The sequence below is a fragment of the Pristis pectinata genome, chromosome 16 (assembly GCF_009764475.1).
Source record: "Pristis pectinata isolate sPriPec2 chromosome 16, sPriPec2.1.pri, whole genome shotgun sequence".
NCBI classification, from domain to species: Eukaryota; Metazoa; Chordata; class Chondrichthyes; order Rhinopristiformes; family Pristidae; genus Pristis; species Pristis pectinata.
The window spans coordinates 6242914-6263094 of NC_067420.1; the positions used below are offsets into that span (position 1 = coordinate 6242914).

Here is a 20181-nt window from a genome sequence, read left to right on the forward strand (position 1 = left end):
TGCCCATGATGGAGCTGGCTGAGTCCACGACCCTCTGCAGCCTCTTGCGATCCTGTGCATTGGAGCCTCCATACCAGGTGGTGATGCAATAGTCAGAATGCTCTCTACTGCACATCTGCAGAAATTTGCAGAAGCCTGTGGTGACATACCAAATTCAGCAGCTATAGAGGTATTACCTATTCTTAATGTACTTTCTCACCTACAGAGCCCACTGTACGTGCTGAATTAATGGAACAAGTGCCACACCTCGCCATGTTCCTCCAGGAGAACCGGCCATCTTTCCCGACGGCTTTTTCTAAGTATCTGGTGCCTGTGGTTGTAAGATACCTCACTGACCCCAATAATCAGGTAAAGAAACACAGCTGCTTGACATAACTTCTTAATAATTATTTTAAGAAATCCTGTATTTCTTGTCAAAGTAACTGAAATGCACAGCCAGCTGCCAATAATCTCTGACATCAATGAACCAACATATTTAAATATAGGGAACTAGGTGAATATTGGTGGTGTTCATAAAAATGTGCCTCGAAGTTGAATGGGGGAATGAATGAGAGGGCCGGATCTTATATTGGCCAAGAAATAGGGACAATAGGAGGCCATACAGCCTCTCAAGCCATTTGAGTAGTGGCCATTCTTACTGCCTGGGTTTGCATTGACAAATGCCATTGAGCTTCAGTACCTTTCTTTCTATGTGCTGATTCTGTATTCCAATTGTTCTGAATTGCGCACTCTCCTAATAACCTGTTCTATGCACAAAGGACTGTTACTAAAATTATTGTTTCTTATGGGATTCAATGTGTGAATTCATGAGTAATCCAACATTTAATGCTGCTGATTTTTTGACTGTAAGTGAAAAGAGCAGCTCTTTGCTCACTTGGTGTAGGCACGATGGTCAGTCATAGAAATGTTATAGCACAGAAGGAGACCATTCCACTCAGGGTGTGTATCTTGAGCTATGAGAAATAAAGCAGAAGCAGGAGAAAATAGTTTATCTAGCAGAGCGGCTCTTGGATGGGAAGAGCTAAGTAGTAGGGCTGGGGAGTGGAATGTTTGGCACATTGCAGCGATAACTTCAGCTGGTGGTCAATGTATTTTTAATCATTGGCTTGTTTAGTTATTAATTTGTTACAAATTTATTCTTCATCAACTACATAAAGGGCATACAATAGAACTGGTTTTAAATTTTGGATTTGGATTGCACTTTTATGTATAATATTTAAATAAAAATTCATCCAGTAGGTAGTGTCACAAACATAGCAAGCTGATGCTTAAACCTAATACGTTGGCTTTGTTTTGTGAAATCCAGCATAATGGTTTTCCAGTAGGCAACAGAATGTGATCGTTACGGATTTTGCATTAAAGGTAATGTTGAAGTCAATAGAGCTGACCGTAATTAAGAGTTAATCATTGCTGCAACTTACAGTGGTTGCCCATGGGCACTTAAATATGGAAATCTGAAAATTACCATCTGTGATGCCCTGCTCCTCCAGAAGCTTCAATGTATCACCAAGAGAAGTTGCAATGAATCATGAACGATGAGGAATGATGACTCTTGCATGTTAGATGCCCACCAAAGTTTAGCATTTGTCCATAATGGCAAAAAAAAATGACTTGATTACTGCCAAATAAAGTGTGGCGTTTCATTCCTCCGATTTCAATTATTGTTGGGTGTTGCAGATACTCAAATTACCTAAACTTGTAGAATGCTTGATAAAAGTTGTAGCTACAGGAAGATATCAGTGGATTGGTTAAGTGGGCACAAAAATAGCAAGTGAATTAGATCCAGGGGCATATCAGGTAATGTTTTTAGGGTAAATAAGGCAAGGGAATACATGATGATTGGAATATACTTGGAAGTATATTCCAGAAACCCATATTCCTGAACCCAACATGTGCGAGACAAAGATTAATGATAGGCTTCAAACCCACATGATATGCAGTATAGCTATGTGTAACTGAGTCAATCTAGGTATAAGGGTTGAAGAAATCAAGCAAGCAGACAGCTCTCATTTCTCCATTACAGTCAAAGTGGGGATTTTGGTTTTAGTGAATGTTTACACATGTCTGTTGGACCCATGGCCTGCCATTGCCCTACCAATTGCCAACCACCCAGCCATCTGATTAATGATTTTAACAGCCGCATTCATGTGTGGACCTAACAAAAAGTAGACAGAGCAGTTGAACAGCTGAGCTTTGGCCTCTGATGTCCACTTTGCCAAAGATGCTAAAGAGCCTTTCACCAACTACTCCTCTCCCTCCCTGACCTCCTTATTCCGACTTCTGCCCTCTTCCTTTCCAGTCCTGATGATGGGTCTGGACCCGAAATGCCAGTTGTTTATTTCCCTCCATGGATGCTGCCTGACCTGCTGAGTTCCTCCAGCATTTAGTATGTGTTGCACCAACTACTCTGCCTACTGTTAGAAGGATTAATTCTCATTCTTCCGTTTCACGACTGCTGCTGGAAGATATTTACAACATCCTCTGCTCACATTGTTGGCCCACTGTCGTATACTGGGAATTAAGGTACCAGTTGTCAACTCTGCCCTGATACTGCGTTATTCTGCTGGTATGTTTCATGGCCCACCTTCACAAGCCTTGTCAAAGAAACAATTCACAGCATACCACGAGTCCAACAAGCAATCACAGCCACTTGTCTCATCATTTGAAGCTGTTAGCCATAAAATTTAACCTGCATGGCAATAATACAGAATGTACATCCTCTCGAGATTGAAAGACTACCAGCAGAGTTTTAACATCTCTCATAATATGGAAGCAGCAGCAACATCACTCCTGGATTCCCTGGGTAAAGGCATAAAACTTAGTTTTCTGGCACTCCCTGTAGAAAACCCTGCAAGTTGCTTTCTGGCTTGGTGCAGCCTCTCTGCCCTCCCATGAGGTGCCAAGGAAGTGATTGTAACAATGAATTCAAAAAGAACAACTAACACCCAAAACAAACATGGAACGCAAAGGCTGCTTAAAGTTTCTGCAAAAAGCTGCTCCTCGCATCAAAACTGGGAACTCTGCCCAGATCCATGACATCAACCCAGAATTCCTCGGGGCCTCGGTCCCAAAGCGTTTGCCAAATTTACCTTTCACATACTTAACACGGGAATAAACTGGAGGCTGGGTATTCTGCAGCAAGTGACTTGCCCGCTGAGATCCCAAAGCGCTTCCACCTGGTAAGGCATGTCAGGAGATGATGGAATCCTTTCCACTTGCTTTGACTAGTGCAGCTCCAACACAATTCAAGAAGCTCAGTGACGTCAAAGGCTAAGAAGCCTGATTGATTGGCACCCCATCCACCACCTAACGATTCATTCCCTCCACCACTGATGCACAGTGGCTTCACTGAGGTTCAACATACAAAATACATTGCAGTTACTCACATTAGCCACTATGACAGCACCTCCTGAACTTGTGACCTCTGCAACCAAGGACAAGGACAGCAGGCACATGGAAGCATGCCATGGTTGAAGAGAGCAGCTCGCTATCATCTTCTCCAAGGCGGTTAGCGATGGGCAATGACTATTGGCTTGCTGGGCTGATGAACTACAAACACGTCTGAATTCTCATCATATGCGGCTCCTCTTCCTGTTAATGAGCTTCCTGTACAGTAAGGTTAATCCTTTACATACCATATCCATTTTAATAGACTAAAAACATAAGGTGATTAATTTTGTTTCCTGGAATACGAACGGTTTAAATAATCCAATTAAGTGCAACAAGGTCTTTAAAGTTTTTCATGGACTGAATGCTCAGATTATTTTTGTGCAGGAGACTCATATTAGGAGAGAGGATAATCAACGCTTTTTTTAGATTTTGGAGGGGTCATCAGTTCCATTCTAATTCACAAGCAAAGGTGAAAGGAGTCTCTATTTTTATAGACTCTTCAATTTCATTTGTTCATCATGAGATAATTTCAGACCCGAATGGTAGATTTTTATTAATTACTGGCTTACTTCATAATAAAAAACTGTTGTTATGGTTAATGTCTATGCACCTAATGTTGATAATCCTGAATTTTTTTAAACATTTATTTGCATCTTTTCCTAATTTAAACGAATATACTTTGATTATGGGTGGAGATTTCAACTGCTGTTTAAACCCTCCGATGGATGGTGCCTTTATTAATTCCTTTTTAGTTGATTCCGTAATTTTAGATGTTTGGAGATTTCTACACCCATATGATAAAGAATTTTCATTTTTTTCTCATGTTTATCATAATTATTCATGGATTGTTTTTTTTACCGATGCTAGATTAGCTCCATTTATTATTGACTGTAAATATGATGCAATTGCCATTTCCGATCATGTGCCGTTGAAGTTATCAATTAAATTAGCAGATGTACCCTCTGGCGTCAGACAATGGCGATTCATTCCTTCTCTATTGCAAGATTTAGACTTTGTCCAATTAAAAGAACAGGTTTCATTTTTTTTAACTAATTTTGCTGAAGAAATTTCCAGTGGGATAATATGGGATACTTTTAAAGTTTATATCCGCGGTCAGATTATTTCATATTCTGCTGGATTGAGAAAACGAATAATGAAATATGTATATTGGTTGAAAGGATTAAAGAAATCAATTAAAAAAAAATATTTGGATGCTCCAAATTTGGAGCTCTCTAAAAAGAGAACAGAACTTCAATTACAACATAGTTTATTATTAACATGTCCAATTGAAAATCAATTACTTAAAACCAGTAGTCAGTTTTATATACATGGTGACAAATCTGGTAAATTTCTTGCCAATCAACTGAAAGCTGTTTCAAGTAAGCATCAGATTATTAAGATTCATAAACCAGATGGTAACTACACGGTGGACCATGAACAAATTAATAAACCTTTTCAAGAATTTTATTCTTCTTTATACCAATCAGAATTCCCTGACGATTCTACATTAATGCATGAATTTTTAAGGGCCCTGAAGACTCCAAAATTATCATTTAATGAGCGTTCAATATCAGATGCACCCATTTCGGAGGAAGAAATAAAGAAAGCGATTTTTTTCAATGAATTCAGGTAAAACACCCAGTCCTGATTGGTATACAGTCGAATTTTTAAAATCCTTTTCTGATCTTCCTTCTCCCTGGTTAGGAAAAATTTTTAAAGATGCCCTATCAGTGGGTAAATTACCACAATCCTTTTATGAAGCAACTATCTCTTTAATTCTTAAAAAGGATAAAGATCCCACTGAATGTGCATCTTATAGACCCATTTCTTTATTAAATGTGGATTCTAAAATATTTTCCAAAATATTGGCTTCTAGATTGGAAAAGGTTCTTCCATGAATTATCTCTGACCAGACAGGATTTATCCAGAATCGTTATTTGCATTTTAACATTAGGAGGTTAATATTATATCTACCCCCTCATCCAAAATTCCAGAATGTGTGATCTCATTAGATGCTGAAAAGGCGTTTGATAGAGTCGAATGGGAATATTTATTTAATACACTTGAGAAATTTAATTCTAGTCCCAATTTTATATCTGCGATCAAATTGATTTATCACACACCTATGGCTTCAATACTCACTAATAATCAGAGATCCCCTCTGTTCAGGCTTTTTCGAGGTACTAGACAGGGTTGCCCTTTAAGTCCTTTATTATTTGATATTGCCATGGAACCCTTGGCAATTGCCCTTCGGGATTCTTCTAACATATTTGGTATCACTCATGGACAGGGGATTCATAAGGTATCTCTAAATGCAGATGACTTGTTACTTTATATTTCTAACCCAGAGGAATCCATCCTTGCAGTATTATCACTGCTTGCTCAGTTTAGTGTTTTTTCTGGTTATAGATTAAATCTTAATAAGAGTGAACTCTTTCTCCATTAAATATGCAAACCCCAATTTATAGGCAATTACCATTTAGATTAGTAACTGACCATTTTATGTATTTGGGTGTTAAAATTACCAAGAAGCATAAGGACTTGCTTAAAGTTAACTTGTTACCTTTAATTGGTCACGTTAGACAATTATTTATGAAATGGTCCCCATTATCTCTATCATTGATAGGCCAAATTAATGCAGTTAAGATGAATATTTTACCAAAATCCTATATCTATTTCAGGCGATTCCAACTTTCATCCTGAAATCTTTTTTTTGACACTATTGATTCTAAAATTCTTTCATACATATGGCAGAATAAAAACCCAAAGTTAAGTAAGAAATATTTACAAAAATTAAAAAAGGATGGTGGCAAGGCTTTGCCTAACCTTAGATTATATTACTGGGCAATTAATATCAGATATTTAATTTTTTGGGCACAAGATTTAGATGTAATTCAATGTCCCAAATGGGTATACCTCGAGTATGAATCAGTGCAAGGATTTTCATTAGTTTCTATTTTAGGAGACTCGATCCCTTTTTTTACTTACTAAATTGAGTAAACATATGACTAACCCAATAGTTAAACATACAATATGAATATGGTTTCAGTTCCGTAAATTCTTTGGATTGAATAAATTTAACTTATCAAGCCCCATTCAATCTAATTTTTTCTCTCAACCATCAGAATCCACTCAGCTTTTTCTGTATGGAAAATGAAGGGAATAACATTTCCATGATTTATTCATTGATAACTGTTTTTTATCTTTTGAACAGTTGTCTAATAAATACAAGTTGCCTAGATCACACTTTTTTCGATACTTACAGATTAGAAGTTTTTTTAAAAGTTACTTTTCCGACTGCATATAAAATTGAAATTACAGAAAAGATTTTAGGTTTTAATCCCTATCAGAAGTGCTTGATGGCAATAATTTATGATCTAATTATGAAAATACATCCAGAGACACTTGATAAAATTAAGAATGAATGGGAAAGAGAACTCCAGATACTTTTACACACAGACATGGAAGAAAATTCTTCAGTTAGTTAATACATCTTCAATGTGCGCCAGACACTCTTTGATACAATTTAAGGTGGTTCACAGGACCCATATGTCTAAGGATTAGCTAGCCCGTTTTTATCACCATATAAATCCTATATGTGACAGATGTAATTCGGAGGTGGCTTCCCTGACACATATGTTTTGGTCTTGTCCTCTTTTGGAAAAATATTGGAAAGGACATTTTTAACATTATTTCAACTATATTGAATATTGATTTACAACCTCACCAAATCACTGCAATTTTTTGGCTACCAATGATGGAATCTGGCCACTTTATCTGCTGCTGCTTGTCATATGATTGCCTTTGTTACACTAAAGGCCAAGCGATCCATTTTGTTTAAATGGGAGGATCCAATAGCCCCCACTACTTTTCAATGATTTTTTCAAATTATATCATGTTTAAACTTCGAAAAAAATTAGTGGCACTGTTGATTCTTAGCTTAAATTTGAGGAAGTTTGGAGACCATTCATTCAATATTTTTGTATGATTATAGATCCCTTTTTAATAATCTTTGAACTTAGAGGATCAGAGTTGACGACATAATAATGCTCTTTGTTCAGCGCGAAATATCAGTCCAGTTTTTTTTCTTTTGCAATTTTTTTTGTTTGTCTCGATTTATTACATAATTTTTTTTTCAATTTGGGGTTTTCTTTTATACAATAAATCTTTTTCTTTTTCCCTTTTTGATATTTTTTTTGTAATATATTCGCTTACTAAGAGACCGTGGGGCCTAGAATATATTTTTTATTCTTTATGATTATATATGTCATGATTGGCCTCCTGATCTTTGTATCACGTGTATAATCACCATTGTTATATGTATTAACCTGTATTAATTTGAAAATTAATAAAAAGATTGAAAAAGAGAGAACATTGGCTTGCCAGAAATGCTCTCATTGTGAGACTATTAATTGGTGGAAGTAATGGAGAAGGTAAAGATTTTTGCTTTTACCTCGAGTAATGGGGGTGTAGAACTTGGTGTATAATAAATTGGTGGAACAAAAATTCTCATAACATTTTTAAAAAGTACCTGGATAGGCACCGGCAGAACAGTAACCTATAAGCTGCAGACCAAGAGAGATTAACCCAAATTGCTCCTCCTTATGGCTGCCATGGACACACTGAGCAAATGACCTCCATATCGTGCTGCACATTTCTGTTTTGGGGGGAAGAAAAGGTTAATGTTTTTGGGGACTTCCTGTCTGGTCAATCTGTGTCTTTCCCTTTTTTTTATTTCACTTTCTGTACCAGATCTAACTTGTTCCTATTTAGCCTGTTTTTGAGGTAGAAATTCCGTTTCAATGCCACACACTGTGTGGTAGCGTACGCATGTTAAAATTGTCTTCCAAAGTTGACCTTGATGTAAGTGTTTCAGAAGAGGGGTTAGTACTTTATTTTGTATTTGGCATGTGACTGAGAATGAATTCCTACTCCTTTTGTGTTGCTGTAAGGATCCTTCACTCTGGTTAAGGAAGTATCTAATAGCTTGTCCTAACCATACTGATCTCATTATCTGCTGTAGTGAGTGCTGTGGGCTGAAATTGCTTTCCAGTCGTTGCATGTTGCTTTGCACAGTCCCATAGAAAGTCTGTGGGCAAGTGTAAGTGCAATGAATGCCTGGGCATTCTTCACTCACCGGCTATTTAAATCCATACATTTGGGATTGAACCATTGAGAATTATAATGTGGCTGTGTGAGATCAAGCTTGTAGAAGACTGAGTCACAGTTTTTGTTTTAAAGACCCAGGTTTATTTAAAGCATTTCAGTAAGACTTCATCAGAACTGTGTGAAAGACTCAAATCTGACAACTATATTTTTGTATCGGTTTCCATGTGAATTTCAGTTCTCAAATTTAATTTTTTTTTCTTTTGTATGGATTTTAATCACTACCTACTCATTGTGTTAAATTTGTACTACAAGCAATCTGTCTCAGTATCACAGACTTCGATAAAACAGCTGAATGACTAAGCTGGCTAACTGGTAATTACCCAATGGTTGCAGTAACTCATGCTGTGCCTAGTTCCCAGTAGTCTAAAAGCCAAAATTAAAATTGTTTTATTTGCAATTTTAATTGTTGGTATCCATGGTCAAACTGCAATTTTTTTTAAAAAAAGAAAATGCTGGAAATGCCCAGACCTTCAACCTGAAACGCTAACTCTGATTCTCTCTCGTAGGTGCTGCTTGATCTGATGAATATTTTCAGTGTTTTCTGCTTTTATTTCAGATTTCCAGTGTCTGTAGGTTTTGTTTTTGATTTTCAAGTTTAAAACTGGGGTCTGTAAAACTGACCCAACCCATCTTTGGGATTCTCTCTTTATCCTTATTCCCTGATCATTGATTTATTCTGTTTGAGTTTTGCGGCTGAGGTTTGGAAAAGACCTTGTTTTTGTCTATTGGATCACTGAGGTCTGTTGGCATCAACAACCGGAAGTACTTGAACATTACTTGTTGCCTCTACACACTTTGGTTGCATGATATAAATCTAAGTGACTTGAAGTCCCCAATCTTAGATATTTCTGGTGTTAGGGTACCAATATTGAAGTTCTACACCTTTCTGTTTCTCAGGTTCGGAAAACAAGTCAGGCTGCCCTGTTGGTATTACTGGAACAGGAGCTGATCGACCGGACTGATGTAGAAGTAAAAGTGTGCCCAGTTCTGCTGGATCTTACAGCTTCTGAAAGTGATGATGATTATAAGATTGAAGCTGTAGCAGTGAGTAGTTGGCACACTTCCTGGAGTCTCACATTATTTAAACTGGAATAAATCTCATGATTGTCAACCATGAACTTGCCATTGAAATGAAGCTCACCATCCTCCCTGAGTCATTTGCACCTCCACTGTCTATGTAGTGAAAGGGAAGAGCAGATCATCTGCCTGAGTTTCTTCCCATTTTCATCAGGCAGACTAGAAAAAGTTGCTACCCTGGCTATTAACGTGATATGTAGCTAAGGGTTAAAGTGATTCAAATATTCTCTAATGCATGTCCCTTCTATGTCTTTAGAAACTTTCAGACTATGCTGATTTATAACCATATTTCACTGCAATAAATTGAATTAAAGCCATTAAAAATCTGTTTGACTCGGTAGACCAAAGTTTAGGGCAATATCTATCATTGAGGGGTTGTCCTCCTTTCTTGTCGACTCAACATGACTTGCACCAAGAAAGATTTTTAAATTGAGCAAAAAGCAAACTGCTGGAAGAACTCAGAGGGTCAGGCAACATCTGTGGAGGGCAGTTGATGTTTTGGGTTGAGACCCTTCATTGGTTTGCTTTTTGCTGCAGATCCCTACATCTGCAGTCTCTTGTGTCTCGCAAGATTGTAAAATTGTTGTTATCTGGAGAGCCCCTTTGGTAGGATTTCCTTCTCCCTGATCCATTGATAATTGTGGGGCAACCCCACTGAGGTCCTACTGTAAGCCATGGAGTGCAGATGAAGAATACAGATACTGTTCTGTAGTGGTCCCAATTTCAGTGAACCTTTTCTCACTGTACAAGCATCTTCTTCACGTCTCAGGAAGATGACAAGAAAAATTGCCTCGCAATTTTTTTTCTTTTTAATAAAACTACCTTCATTTTTGGGAACAATCCTGATGCAAGTGTTCAAAAACATATACTACTGGACAATACTCATTTGCTAGTTCTGGTCAAGGAAATAAAACTGAGGCACTTGAATTCATTTATCACGTATTAATGGTGAATATGCTTTTCCTTAGATTAATAATTAAATGCTAGCAGAGGTTAATATACAAAACAGATGATTAGGATTCAGAGACATACAGCGTGGAAACAGACCATTCAGCCCACCACATCCACGCTGACCAGTGGGGACCCTTCTGCACTAATCCCATCTCCCAGCACCTCACCCATACCCTTCTATGCCTAAATGATTCAAGTGCTCATCTACAGACTACATAAATGCTTTGACTCCCTTGGGCAACACATTCCAGACCTGGTTAACATCTGTTGCTGGTTAAGATCTGCTATGCAATTGATTTATATAGTTTGTGCGTGTGTGTGCACACATGCGCTACGTCCACCATGTTTCCTGCAGGTGGTTCACTGTCTGATCTGACAACCCTTTCTTTTGCCTTTAGATCATTTGTAAAATGGCCTCCATATTGACCAGTGAAATAACTGAGCGTCTGCTGCTATTTCGATTTTGTGAACTGTGCAATGATGGCAAGCTGTTCCATGTTCGTAAGGTAAATGGAATTGTGATCTTTCCATTCTCCATCACAAGTGGCTGACAGAATCCTGCCTGTCAACTCGTGACCCAGTATAAATGGGAACTTGTCAAAACACTTTGTTTTTAAAATAAACTTTAGGAATACTTGATGAGTTTGTTGGCATTTGAAGAAAGAAAAGGTAACAGTGGGATTTGGAAAAGAGGTTTGTCTTTGACTCCAGATTTTCATCATTTGCTCTTCTATCACCTTGAATTACTTCAAGCCCTCTGGTGATCTTTTGTGAAATTGCAAAGACAAGCTGTGTAGTTGAATGTTGTACTGAATCTGTTCAACAAATATCCACTCTAGCCTATCGCATTGGAGAAGATGCTTGAGTCTTTGTGTGATAATAAAACCTCTTTCTATTTCTTAAGGTTTGTGCAACTAATTTTGGAGATATCTGTAATACAGTTGGCCAGGAAGCAACTGAGAAGTACATGGTATGTGGATCACTACTTTCATTCCTCTCATTTTGACGAGTAAGTGCAAATAGTTCATTAGTAGCCCTCTTCCCAATGGGTCAAAAATGTTGTGAGTTTGAGCTCCACTCCAGGTGGTCTACCATTAAAGAAGTACATGGTGCCAATCTTCATATCTGCCACTACTCCAGCTAGAATAATGGGACCTTGCATTACATAATTGTATTTCAAAGTACTTTATTGTATTTGAAGCAATTTAAACTTTTAGCTGACTGTGTAAGTTTGTGGCCTTCTGGCTTTTAAGGCCACCCTGACCTAGGAGAACAATTGAAGGGGAATAATTGAACATTTGGATATCTTTTGTTTAGAATTTGAGGATTGATACAGTTGCTGGTTTGACATACCTTTCTGCCTTTATTCCTGTTTATCCACAAAATGTCCCAGTGACCTAGCTAAACAGAGAATACTGGCTAGCTGCCTTTTGTTTCCTAATCTTTAAGTGTCTCACACAAAATTGTACTTGATTTTAGATCCCCAGGTTCTTCCAGCTGTGCTCGGACAATGTCTGGGGCATTCGGAAAGCATGTGCAGAGTGCTTCATGGCAGTGTCCTGTTCTGTTTCACCTGAGGTGCGCAGGGCTAAACTCTCCCCACTCTTCATTAATCTCATCAGTGACCCTTCCAGATGGGTAAGGATCACAGCGATTAAATGACAATATCTGGTTTTAGAAAGCAGTGCTAGGAAAGAGATTTCCAGGTAGCCTGGAGCAGCTTTTTAAGTTTTAGTTAGCCTTTGTGTTCTAATGTAATGTGACTGCATGATTGCATTATAACCTGCATAACCTGCTATCGCCATATCATGCACCCACTTCGAAGGAGATCAATGGGCCGACTTTGGGATCTTGTACAACCAGTTATAATGCTACTAATTGGGTTAAGTCCATTTACTTTTAACGGTTAAAAATTTGGGAGAAGATACTTATCCTACATGTGTTCTTCCTTCACTAAATCTGAGGTAACCTTTGCAAAGTTCAAGTGGGCACTGTGGTCTTGATCACAGACTGATTAAATGAGTCTGCGAAGAAATTTTACGTGACCCATTTCGGTCCTGCAGCCAAACTGATTTAGCTGTTTTATGATTCCGTGATTCGCGTAACACGACGCGCACTTACGCATGTAATTGTGAACTTCAGCTTCTAAATCTGAAGAGTGCACTAACAAAATGATACCCGTTTACTGAAACTTTGTTGACCCTGCCAGGTCCGCCAAGCTGCGTTCCAGTCTCTAGGTCCATTTATCTCCACTTTTGCCAATCCATCTAGTGCTGGCCTGTATATCAAGGAGGATGGTACACTGAGCATTAGACAGCTGGACAATAGCGTTGCAGATGTCAGGTATGCATGCAGATCAGACAGTACTTAAACCGTGGCTTTAGGTGGGTAGATTGCTCATGCTTGCTTGCTGCTTACCCAGAAAGCTGTTCTCTGATTAACCATTTGACACTCAAGAATGAAGGACAAACCAAGTTCACTAAAATGTTCCGACTTTTTATGTCTCTGCTAAGTGAAATCACATTTTTATGTAATAGAACTTGCTCTCCATCCAACACTGCCCAAGTACCATTTTTTTTGTTATTGAGTCAAAAATATTTGAAAGATAATTATTTTGCCTTTCAAAAGATATTGCAAATTGTCCCACTGATTTCTCCTTTCCCTTTCTCTCTCTCACGCGCACACTTTCCCCAAAGCAGAGCTGTGCCTCCAAGGTGCATGTGAGCCATTGCACTTGTGTTGTTGAAAATGGCTCTTTGAATGCTTTGTTTAGCAGCCCCTCTGATTCACCTACTTCTGATGAAATTGCTGCAGCTTCCTCAAGACATTGTGACTGAACCATCCTTATGTAGGAGATAGTTGAAAGATAACCATGTTCTACCACACCATGGTATATCACACTGGTTCTTCCCTAATCATGTTATACCTTTGTCTCCAGCATCTTTGTTAAACAAACTGGATATCCCACACTGCTTTCTTGGGTCTTTTATTTATACAGCTTGTATTGAAGTAAACTTTTACAAAGTTGTGTGTATGACGAGAAAATATTGCTCATTGACTGGTCTCCTTCTACAAGAGGTAAAATCCCATTCCAGAGTAACTTTTATTTCGTGTCAGATCGATTCAAATTGTTGTTCTCAGTCTGGCCCATATCAAATTGTATTTTTCCACAAAACTTCAGCCCTGAGTCCATTTCCTGGAATCTTTTGAGTCGTTTGGATGTCTTGTATAGCTGAAGAGCGCTTTGTTTAGCATCTGCTCTGATCCACCTGCTCTGCTCTGATGCAGATAAAAAAGAAACTGACCAGCTGCAGTAAAATGGGAAGCTTCTTTTGGTCTAACCCAGCTAATCCGGCATATTCAATCTCAAAGCAAACTAGATGCTTTTAGTGTGAATACATTAGTAGGTAGAACAGGAAGTAGTTGCTCAGACACAATTGGACAAGAGCCTGGCAAAGGAACAAAGTATTAATGGCAGTTCTTTTATAGCAAGTGGACACAAATCTTCAATGCAATATCAGTTTCTGCTTAATGGCTTAACTCTGGTTTAAAAGCCAATGCTGCTTGTGTGAAGCGATGGGAAGGTACAAGATGGGCAAGGAGTGACTGGAGAAAGATAAGGAGGGAAGTAAAGGTAATCTAGGAGGAGCAGTTTCTGAGGGAGAGAGTATGGTCCAGATTTCAAAAAAATATGTAAATAACGTTAAAAGTCAATTAGGTGCAAATGAGAATGCTATTTCCTATATATCAAAATTAATAGATGTTTGTAAATAACTTCCTTTCCTGAAGCTTTTAGAAAATTGCCCATTATCCTTCAGCTTGACAGCAATGAGTGTAACTTAAAAAAAATATCTTTGTAGTTACTGTATAACTGGAAATATTGATTTCAATGAATCTACGTAATTTGGTTCTGGTAAAGTGAAGAATGCAGTCTTCATGCTGACGTGGTCTCTGAGTGTTTAGTAATCTCATCTTTGACGTTCTGCTATTAATGTGTGCTGGAGATATTACAACAATGAAATACGATTTTATCTAATAATTGTAAGTTTTTCGTCTTTTTATATGCTTTTTTTTACACGAGAACACTATTGAAATCCAAACTTCTCCTTGCAGCATCTGTTTTAACTCATTTTCTGCAGACCTCAAAATTCTGGAACACTTATCTACACTTTTATATTCTTTAACAAATGCCTTTATTCCTATCTGCTACTTCCTGATTTATCTTCTCACCTCTTTATGGTATTGTCATGAACTTTTATTCGGTTTCTTAATTTTAAAAATAATACTGAATCATCTCTTCCTGTAACATCACTGCAGATTGAAGTGATGCTCCCAACCTGCAGGACAAATTGTGCATAGTCATCTCCTGGTCACTGCCTGATGCCGACATGTCTAACTAGGGACTTCATTTTTTTTTCCATTCCTTATGTCCTTATGTTTAAAAAAAACTGTTAAGACTGGAGTTCCAATTCTGCAGCTTTTTTTTTAAATGTGTTTGAAATATCTAGAATTTAATTCACCATACAGTATGCCAAACATTTTGGGTATCACTCATTATTATAAATCAATGCCTGTATTCGTCACAAAGGGAATTTAACCCTAGTGGTAATTGCAGCTAAATACAAAACATTTGTGTACAGTATAAAAGGAAAAAGGTCTGGTTAATTCTAACCAGCTTTCCCTTCATCGGATCCTATACTTGCTGATGGTGAAGGGGATTACAGAGGCTTTCGTAATGGGGTTTTAGAGTTATCCGGTATCTGTCCATCATATTTAATGACCAGCAACATAGTAATTTTGCAACTGCATCTTTTTAAAGATGGTTATTGGCACCATAATAATGTTTTTCTTTGTCCAGCTGGTGCTGCTTCAGAAGTTAGTTGTGTGCATGTGATAGCACATCTGTCACCATTTGCAAATTTTTTTCCCATGCATATATTTGAAAACAATGAGTTAAGTGCAAGATGGTAGGGGCTGGGAGGAGGAAGGAGAAGCAACTGGTTATCTGATGCCTTCAATAAAATGTGGGGTACTGAGGCTCCTAATTAAGGACTCACTTCCTGTAAAAACACCTAGTTATTAAAAATACATCTTCAACACGTGTATCACTAATACTTTTTCATTGCATTTCTTTCTATTAAAACATCTCAACAGAGAATATGACTGTTTGCTAAAAGCAAGAAATCTGATTTAATTTGTAGGAAAACTGTTATCTCTTCTTGACTTGTGCATGGAATCAACTGTTTCTAGAGGCTGTACATGGAATTTGATCCATTTGTGTTAGCAAATATATCTGTATCTATTACTCCAAAGACAAGAAATGTAGTGCTAATTATACTAAGTTTGTTTTCTTCTCTGTGTAGCATAAAAGTTTAGACATCCTAACTATCCTTGCCGAGGGGCATTGCATTTGTATAGTTTGTAGCTACTAAACTGAGAAGTAGTTTGTTTTGTATTCATGAGCTTTTTTTTTTAAAAAGTGCTTTTATTTGTTGTGTGTACAATGTATCCTTTCATTTCAGTGCCTCCTCCAGAGATGCATCTGAAATTCAGAACCAAGGCACTTTGCAGGAAGCCACTTCATTAAGGAAAGATGAATTGAGCAGTGTGGAAAGTCTGCTTCAGCAAGAAGGGACATCTGAACCCCAAGGAAATATTCAATTAAGCTCTAATTTGGGCAGCCATGATTGTCAGATGAAGATACCACTGTCTGATCCTTCAAATAGTACTGTTCCTGCTTCTGTCTCAGGTGATCGGGCAGCAATGGACCATGCTGTTGGTAAAAGCAAAAGTACCACTACAAATGAACGTCTAGAAGTAGCAATTGCTAAAGACACTGGGAGGATTTGCACCACATCCCCTCTAGTAAATGTGGAGCATTCTGTAGACATGTTTAATTCATTTGTTTATTGGAGATCGCCTTTACCTGACATCAGTTTTGACTTGGAGCTGCTACAGTCGGTGGTTAAAGAGGAACGGCGAGATCAGAGTGTCAGCTCTATTTCAGGGACACTATCTGAAGGTTCCACAACAAGCAGTGAACTGGAGAAAGTGCTGGAGAGCTTGCAGGCACACCTGGATGACCCTGATGTACAAGGTACCCTTAGCACGCCACTTCCAGTGGTTTGTTCATGGTAGCATATCAGAGATCAGGTCAGCAGTTTTCACTAATGTAGGCTGTGGCTTGATGGTAGCTCTCTTACTGTCAAGTAAGAAGTTTGTGGGTTTGTGTCCTACACAGACTTGCAGGGGTGCCACATTGTTAGGGATGCCACTTTTCAGATAAGATGTAAAATGGGGATTTTATTTCTCCTGGGCGTAGAAGATTGCATGGCACTATTTCAAAGAAACAGTTCGGCTCTCCTAGATGCCCTGGCTAATATTCACCTATCTCAGCATTACCAAAACAGATTTTCTGTCATAATTACTTTGCTGTTTGTGGGATCTTTGTGTGCACAAATTGGGAGTTAGTGTTTCCTACATTATCTTACAGTGCATATCCTTTTTTTTAATGTGATTAGTATGAAAAGTGTGTAGAGTTGTTTTTGAATCAACAAACAAGTGAAAGTCAACCACTTTCCTTTGACTCTAGAACTTTGTTTAGGCTAGACTGGTTAAGGATGGCAAATTTTCTTTCTGAAAGAACTCACTTAAAATTGACCTAATCTGAAATCTTTGTGGTCAGCATTACTGATACATGTTTTTAATTTTGGAATTAATTAAATTGTCTAGCTACAGTGTGTCTGTATATCCAAGCTTCGAGGTTATTATTAGTCTTAGTAACACAACCACTGTTACCGCAGTATCCTAGTAAATCAGTTCCACCATTAGTGGTGTTAACAACATTACTCTGCTTCTGTTTTATTTTGGAATATTGGCATTTTATATTGTGCTCGTGAGGTAATTGTAGGAACATTCGCAGTCATGATCCGTGTTGAGAAATGGAGAGTCCTCGCATAAGTTACCGATCGTAAATGTACTTCCATACAAGACACAATGGCAGGGAACATCCTCTCTCCAGGAAAGTTGAATTAACATGCATTATGACATACCACCATGGAAAACAAATAGAACTGCAGATGCTGGAATCCGAAACAAAAGCCAAAATGCTGGAAGAACTCAGCCAGTCAAGCAGCATCTGTAGAAAGAGGAAACCAGTTGATGTTTTGGGTCAGGGACCTTTTCTCAGAGTGAGTTCAAATGCTGCTTGACTGGCTGAATTCTTCCAGCATATCTGATTTTGTTATGACATACCACCAGTTTGTGTGTGAGGGGGTGGCTACCCTGGTGCCAGTTGTATTGGGTTGGAGGTACAAGGCTATGTGTGTAGTAGAACAGGCTTTGCATAATTCCCAAGCAGAAAGGTGGGTGTGGTGGACCATTGTGGAGCAATCTGAGGAAATCTGGTAGGAAATGGTCAACACCTTGTGGACCAGTTTGGTGCTTTGTGTTGGTAGGGAGGGGATGGTCGTAGTCATGATCACAGTTGTGGAATGTGGTGGTTTTGGATATCGAGATTGGGCTGGGGTATGCTAGTGGAGCCCTGACAGAGACTTGCAATGAGAGGTAAGTATTAAATAAAAGGCAGATGGCGGGCAGTTTCAAGTGCTGGATCTATGGACTCAGACCTGGTTATGTTGGTCCCCATTGCAGAATCAGGCCTCGCATTCAGTTGGCGGGTCTGTTTTCTGCGTGAATGGCTTGCTATATCTCCAGGCCCCACACAAGCATTTGGATTTGCTCATACTGATGTCTAAATATGCCTTGAACACCACTCTAGAAGTCCAGGTACCTTGCTATGTTAACATGCCATTTACACCAGGGGCACCCAGATTCAGTTTTGCAAACTATTGTAAACAATGTTTGTTTACTAGCTAGAAAAGTAGACTTTTATAATATCATGTAGTGTACATTAATATTGTTGAATAGAATTAGTAATCCACTGTCTTCATGTGGTAACCTGTGTTGTCCTGAATGATGAGAACTTTGGAATAATGCCTTTTTTAATTGTACAAAATTATCATGCTTCCATCGACTTCAACATTATCTGATGCCCTGAATTGTGCAGACTGGTGGTTCTGAAAGGAACTGCTGTTTGCCAGCTATTCGCAATGAAAGGTGTGCTGGGCAGTCCTCTCCCTTGCTAGACTCTGTAATGAGTTCAGCGACAGAGTGGAAAACGTGCTGGTTGGGATGTGCTTCACATCCAGCACTCAGCTCGATTGTCACACAGGGCGGGTATATGGAAGGTGATCCCATTCATGGGGCAGTGATCCTTTTTAGAAAAGGTAAGTACTTTACTCATTTTACATTATTTTAATGTTTTTGATTAGTTACTAGTGTTTTGGTGTGATTTTTTTTTAATTCTAAATAATTTTCTAATAACTTTTTTTAAAAATCAGAAATATTAGAAAATCTGAAAGCCAACAAGTTAAAAGCTGATGTGACATTTTGTGGTGTAGGTCTTGAGATACAATGCCTGAGGCTGCCTTGCCTCGTAGGGAACACTCCAACTTGTCAGATATCTGTCAGGTGTGGAGTGAAGCAGGCAGAAGGGAGAAGGCTGGAAGATGGTAGCTTGTGGCTTTCCCAATAGATCACCGCTGGGATGATTTTTTTTTGATCTGCATTAATGATCTAGACATGGGTGTGCAAGGTAAAGTTTCCAAATTTGAAGACTATACAAAGTTTGGAAGTGTGGTAAGCAGTGAGGAAGAGAGTAGTAGGTTACAAGAGGACAAAGTCAAAGTCAAGTTTATCGTCATATGCACAAGTGCATGTATGCACAGGTGCAATGATAAACTTCCTTGCAGCAGCATCACGGGCACACAGCATTATATAAGCAGCATTCACAAGAAGAACATAATTAAACATAAATTATACACTTTTTTTTAACAAAGAACACAATTAGAACAAAAAAACCTGACATCCATTGTGGTGCAAAATAGTCATAGTGTTGCTATACTGAGGTGGTGATTAGGATTTTGCCAGTTGGTTCAAGAACCGGATGGTTGAAGGGAAGTAGCTGTTCCTGAACCTGGTGGTGTGGGACTTTAAGCTTCTGTACCTCCTGCCCGATGGTAGCTGAGAGAAGGCGGCATGGCCCGGATGGTGGGGATCTTAGACGTTGCCTTCTTGAGGCAGTGCAAGAAGTGCCTTATGTAGCCAACATGTTGAATGGGTGAGCAAGTGGCAGATGAAGTTTAATGCAGGTGTGCTTTGGCAGAAAGAATGGTGACATAGTAAATGAGAGGATCTGTGAGGGATAGCTCACAAAAAGTCACCATGCTCCAGCGCCATCAGTAACAAGAGACGATAGAGATTAAATGGCAAAATTCTAAAAGTGTGTGAAGGAGCAGAAGGACCTGGTGTATATGTGTATGTGAGGGAGGGCTGTTGGAAATTAGTTTGAAAAGCTTGTGGGATCCTGGGATTCATAAGTAGAAGCATTAAACGTAAAAGAAAGTATGTTAACCCTGTATAAAACTTGTGTTAAGCCACAGTTCCCAGACAGTGTGGGAATGGGGAGGGGGGAATTAAAATGGCTAGCAACTGGGAGTTCCAGAAAGCCATGGCAGGCTGAGTGCAGGTGCT

At 38.6% G+C, this 20181-nt stretch overlaps 1 protein-coding gene across 1 annotated transcript in view; it reads left to right on the top strand.

Annotated features, from left to right (window-relative positions):
• Positions 1-20181, top strand: part of ppp4r1l (protein phosphatase 4, regulatory subunit 1-like) — a 61532-nt gene that overhangs the window by 20352 nt on the left and 20999 nt on the right. Inside the window, exons 5-11 of the mRNA XM_052031712.1 lie at positions 206-348; positions 9457-9603; positions 10986-11093; positions 11492-11557; positions 12067-12225; positions 12797-12930; positions 16110-16684. Of these exons, the coding sequence (XP_051887672.1) occupies positions 206-348; positions 9457-9603; positions 10986-11093; positions 11492-11557; positions 12067-12225; positions 12797-12930; positions 16110-16684 (1332 nt within the window). The remainder of the gene's footprint in view (positions 1-205; positions 349-9456; positions 9604-10985; positions 11094-11491; positions 11558-12066; positions 12226-12796; positions 12931-16109; positions 16685-20181) is intronic.